The sequence below is a fragment of the Anarrhichthys ocellatus genome, unplaced genomic scaffold (assembly GCF_004355925.1).
Source record: "Anarrhichthys ocellatus isolate YVR2014 unplaced genomic scaffold, GSC_Weel_1.0 scaffold1156, whole genome shotgun sequence".
In the NCBI taxonomy this organism is placed as follows: Eukaryota; Metazoa; Chordata; class Actinopteri; order Perciformes; family Anarhichadidae; genus Anarrhichthys; species Anarrhichthys ocellatus.
The window spans coordinates 8,325-13,077 of NW_022281130.1; the positions used below are offsets into that span (position 1 = coordinate 8,325).

At 45.9% G+C, this 4,753-nt stretch overlaps 1 protein-coding gene across 2 annotated transcripts in view; it reads right to left on the minus strand.

Moving 5' to 3' along the window:
* Positions 1-4,578, minus strand: part of LOC116377360 (protein WWC3-like) — a 7,771-nt gene extending 3,193 nt beyond the window's left edge. Inside the window, exons 1-6 of one of the 2 annotated variants that reach the window (XM_031838981.1) lie at positions 3,823-4,578; positions 3,616-3,736; positions 2,570-2,650; positions 2,399-2,485; positions 1,403-1,598; positions 1,143-1,316 (exon numbers count right to left, since the gene is read on the minus strand). In XM_031838981.1, the coding sequence (XP_031694841.1) occupies positions 1,143-1,316; positions 1,403-1,598; positions 2,399-2,485; positions 2,570-2,650; positions 3,616-3,736; positions 3,823-4,408 (1,245 nt within the window). In that variant the 5' untranslated portion in view covers positions 4,409-4,578. Of the gene's footprint in view, positions 1-1,142; positions 1,317-1,402; positions 1,599-2,398; positions 2,486-2,569; positions 2,654-3,615; positions 3,737-3,822 lie in introns of both variants that reach the window. The other variant, XM_031838980.1, reaches the window with a different exon arrangement.
* Between the last annotated feature and the right edge of the window lie 175 nt (positions 4,579-4,753).

The following is a 4,753-nucleotide window of genomic DNA, read 5'->3' on the forward strand; positions in this document are numbered from 1 at the left end:
GAGTGGGTGAGTGTGAGAGTGGGTGAGTGTGAGAGTGGGTGTGTGTGAGAGTGGGTGAGTGTGAGAGTGGGTGAGTGAGTGTGATATAACATGTTGGACTGCGTCCTTGTGGGGTGAAGGCAATGCTTAATTAAGGTAAGGCTGACATGTTTGAGGTATAACCAGTAGATTTGTAAATATTCTGTTATTTATGTATTGTACTCAATAAGTATTTAGTTTATTTAGTTTCCAGGAGAAGGGATATTACTGTCTAAAAATAAAACGTGTATAATAAACTGTGTAAATACTGGATGATCATATTGTTGAATAAAATGAGTTTTTTGTTGTCGTTTCTTTTGTTATGGTGGCAAGATAACAGAGCACGTTAAATAAAGTTGTAGTACTGTGTGTAGAACATAAGTACTGGCTGAAGGTACATCATGATGCCTTCAGGCTCTGCTCAGTGAACACGAGTACTGGCTGAAGGTACATCATAACGTTATCATGATGTGTTCACATGTCATCTGTAAAATGTAGTTTTGGTGATAAACTAGAATGAATCCAGCAGTTTGAAGGAGATGTTTTCACATGAATATAAAACAGATATTAAAGATGAATTATGAGATGTTTAACTTCTAACACGAGCTCTAAGAACATTATTATACTTCATTAAAAATAACAATGAAGAGGTTTGTTTTAATCAATAAAAATATAATCTTTGATTTCCTGATCATTTGAATTTTGTGTTTTTATGAAGAAAAAAAACTATAAATCACTAAAACAAAGAAGTTCTGATGTTTACTGACTTCAGAGCGTTGAAATGATTCCTGTGACGGACAGCTGCTGTAATCAAACATCAAAGGGATTTATATCTGTTGATATGGATCAACGATGATCAATAATTAATATCTGTGGCCAAAGAAACCTGATCATGGATCTAAAGGTTATATTTGCTCCCTGAATTCTTTTGTGCTGATCCGATCCGTGACTCTGATCCCAACCGTGGCTTTTATGATGCTTTGCACCTTTAAAGACCGAAATCTGATTTTCATTTCTCTATAAAACACTTTTGCACCTTTGTTGCAACGCGTCTCGCGCTGAAGCCGATACCTGAGACCCGTCTCTGTGCTGTCATGGTTTAACTATATACGTGTGTTTTTTACCATGGCTCGGGCCCTCTGCTCGTCTTCCTGGCCGTCGTGGTGTCTGCGGTGGCCGAGGCTCTTCTGTTCGGGTCGGTTCATCTCCGGCGTCCCGCTCAGCATCTGCACTCGCAGCCAGTGGTACACCATCTCTGCACTTCCCTCACAATCAGCCAGAGTCACCTGGGCGGTGCCCTGCAGAAGACACACGTCGTCATCTTTGATTCAGGATATGGGCGCGTATCACAGGAGAGAATAATCATCGGTCTGTTTCGACCCACCAGCAGCTCCTCCTGAGCCTCGGGTCCCAGCGAGCAGACGGACAGCTGCAGGCCGCACCCCCCCAGGGCGGTAGCAGCGACGGGAATGCGGAAGCCTTCGTTGAAGCTCATCTGAGGCTGCGGCTCCAGCGCCGTGCAGCAGTAGAACGCACAGGCCCGGCCGGCGTCCAGAGGAACCAAGTGCACCTTCACATACCTGCACATGAACGGATGAAGGTTTCTGATTATTGATAACAGCTTGCACCTGTTGGACGGAGCCAGGCTCAAGTTTCAACAATTAGTTTCTAGAAGCTTTAGAAGCAGGAAGTCTGAAAATCTACATGTGAGTGAATATTTATCAGCCAAATCAAATAGTTTATATTCAACCTTAGTTTCTTTAGAACACATTTAATACTGGACGTGTTTCTCTGCAGGGTTTCTATGAAGGTGATGAAGTAGTTCATGAATATGAGATATGAGTTTATAGATGATTATAATCCCTCCTCTCTAGTGGAGCTTAGTTTATAAACCTACAGTCTGTGTTCATACCTCTGAGTTACACTCATTGTCTTCTTGAGTCTTCACAGCTGATTGTGTTTGTATTCTGGTGGTTCAGAGAATAAAGCAATGAAACGCCTCCGTTCATGCTCGGAGCCTCTGCAGACGGCACGCTACACAGAACACCATAAACTAAGCTCCACTAGAGAGGAGGGGTGATAATCATCTATAAACTCATATCTCATACTCATGAACTACTTCATCACCTTCATACAAACCCTGTAGAGAAACACGTCCAGTATTAAATGTGTTCTAAAGAGACTAAGGTTGAATATAAACTATTTGATTTTTAACACCTCCTGTTTCTAAAACATTTCAAATATACAATAATATAATCCCATGACATGTAAATAATGATGTCAATGAACTATCTGTGCCGGCTCCACTACAGCAAGTATAAACTAAGCTTAACTGTCTTATGCTAAGCTAAGCTAACTACCTCCTCCTGAAAGTACTCACACTTTAAAGCCGTCTCTCACGATGGACCTGTTCAGGTTCTTGAGCTGGAGCAGATGCAGCCGGAGAGACTGAGAGCTGGACTCCCACCTGCAGAGACGGACGCACAGTTAGACCCTGAGGGGGGGGGGGGGGACGACGACGACCATCTACTCACACTGAGCGGTCACTCACAGCAGACCCAGCTGGATCTGGGTGGGCTCGCTCACTGAGGTCAGATCCTTCATGTACGACATCTCATCGGACTCCTCGGCCCTGCTGGATAAACAAACCGTTATTCTCTCATCGCACTCAAGCGGCTTCAAACTCAAGAGTGTGTTTGTGTCTCAAGACGTTCACTGTGAGCGTGACTTTAGTGTCTTTGTGTCACTTTGTTCTAGTTGTTGTTTGTATGTAACTTAAAGCCAATAAACTGCCAGTTTATTGGCTGTTAGGAAGGTCTGACTCTCCATACCGCTGTGACAAACAGAGCACCAGAGACTCTGTCATTTATTGTTTTGCTTGTGTTGTTTTAATAATAATCATTTTAAATTATTACAATTCCAGTGTCAGTATAATAAGAAGTATATCAGCGGCACAAAATGGTTTTAAGGCTTTTTGTTTTTTGTTAATTCACTCGTCAGTTTATTATTCTGAACCTTCTTTTACTTCTTTCACACAGAATGTGAACGTTAAATAAATAAAGGCATCGACCAATCACGTTGCAGAACTGGTTGAGACGTGCTTGTATTTAACTTTATTAATCCTTCAAACATCGACAAAAGCAGATCCACTCTTTCTGTTCTTACTTTTCACAATAAAAGCCCGAAACACAATGTTTGCAGACGAGTATTTCGGATGTTTGTGTTGTTCATTCTTTAAGCCTTTAAGTGTTTAAAGGTCTTTAATCTGACAACAATAGTTCATGACATGACTTCTGGGACAGTACATCTTCTAATATAACAATACTATCTAATAATAATATATAATTAGTTCTCCTGACAGTTTCCTTCAGTTTCTATTTTCTTTTTGCTATTTTAAACTATTTCTGAGTAAATGTAATATTTCCTAATATTATTCAGATTCCTTCCTCAGACTTGAATCCCACTCGGACAAGCGGACGCAAAGGCCACAAACGGTCAAAGCTGACAGTATTTGTGGGAGTTGCAGGGTTCCTCCTCTGCCACTAGGGGGCGCAGTCCCTCCAAAGAGGAGCTGGTTGTTTCTGGACCTGCTCTCACCTTCTGCCCCAGGCCTCGAACACACCGCTGTCTGTGGCCAGAGCGTCCTCCGACACGCCCGCAGAGACTCTCCGGGCCCGTCGACCGCTCCTGTTGGTGCTGTTCCCCCTCAGGGTCACTCCTAAACGGGGGGGGGAAACACATCCAGTTAAGACATCCGGTCCTCTTCCCTCCTCTGGGACGAGGACCGGATCTCTTTTCACTTGCCTGTGGAGGTGAAGGCGCCCTGAGTTGCGGCGTCTCGGTGACTCTTGTTGTCCAGCGGGTGCACGCCGCCGGCGTCCTCGGTGTTGTTGTGGGCCGGCGGTTGCGTCTGAGCCCGCAGACCCTCCAACAGGCCGCGGCCCGCCTGCTCCATGTACTCCTCCGTCATCTGGGTGAGCGGGCAGTCCTGGGGGGCCGAGTGGTAGGGCGTGTCCATGGGGGAGCTGGGCGGCGACAGGGAGGAGAGCGAGGAGCGGGAGGAGAGCGAGGCCAGCGACTGCGGGGTGTCGTGGGAGCGCTTGCTTTTGCTCTGGGTCAGAGGGTCCGGGGTGAACACGGAGCAGTCCCGGGACGCCGGCTCCGGTTGCAGCAGGTAGCGCAGGTGGGGGTCCAGAGGCTCCCCGGCCGCGTCGTGGCGCTCGTACTGGGGGAGGCCGTAGATGTCGCTGAAGCTGATGGAGCTGAGGGAGCCTCGGCTGGACGCCAGAGAGCCACGGCTGGAGGCCAGAGAGCCGCGGCTGCTGCTGGACGACACTGTCAGAGAGCTGGCCGACAGGCTGGAGGCAAAGAAGAAGAAGAAGAGACACATGAGGAAAGACGAGCGCGGCAACGGATCACAAAACTCGCATCACAGATCGGAGTCAAGGATCAAAGAGCAGCACAAAGTAAAAAAGAGAAAAAAATGTAACTTTCAGAGATCCCAGATCGAGCTTTGTTGCTCTTTGATGTCCTTCAAACTACTGGATTTATTCAAGTTCATCACTAAAACTACATTTTACAGATGACTTGTGAACACATCATGATAATGTTATAATGTACCTTCAGCGAGTACTCATGTTCACTGAGCAGAGCCTGAAGGAATCATCATGTAACTGAAGTGAACCTCCGTTGGTTAGCCGTTAGCGGTGCTGCTAACGTTACTAGCTCTCCTCCT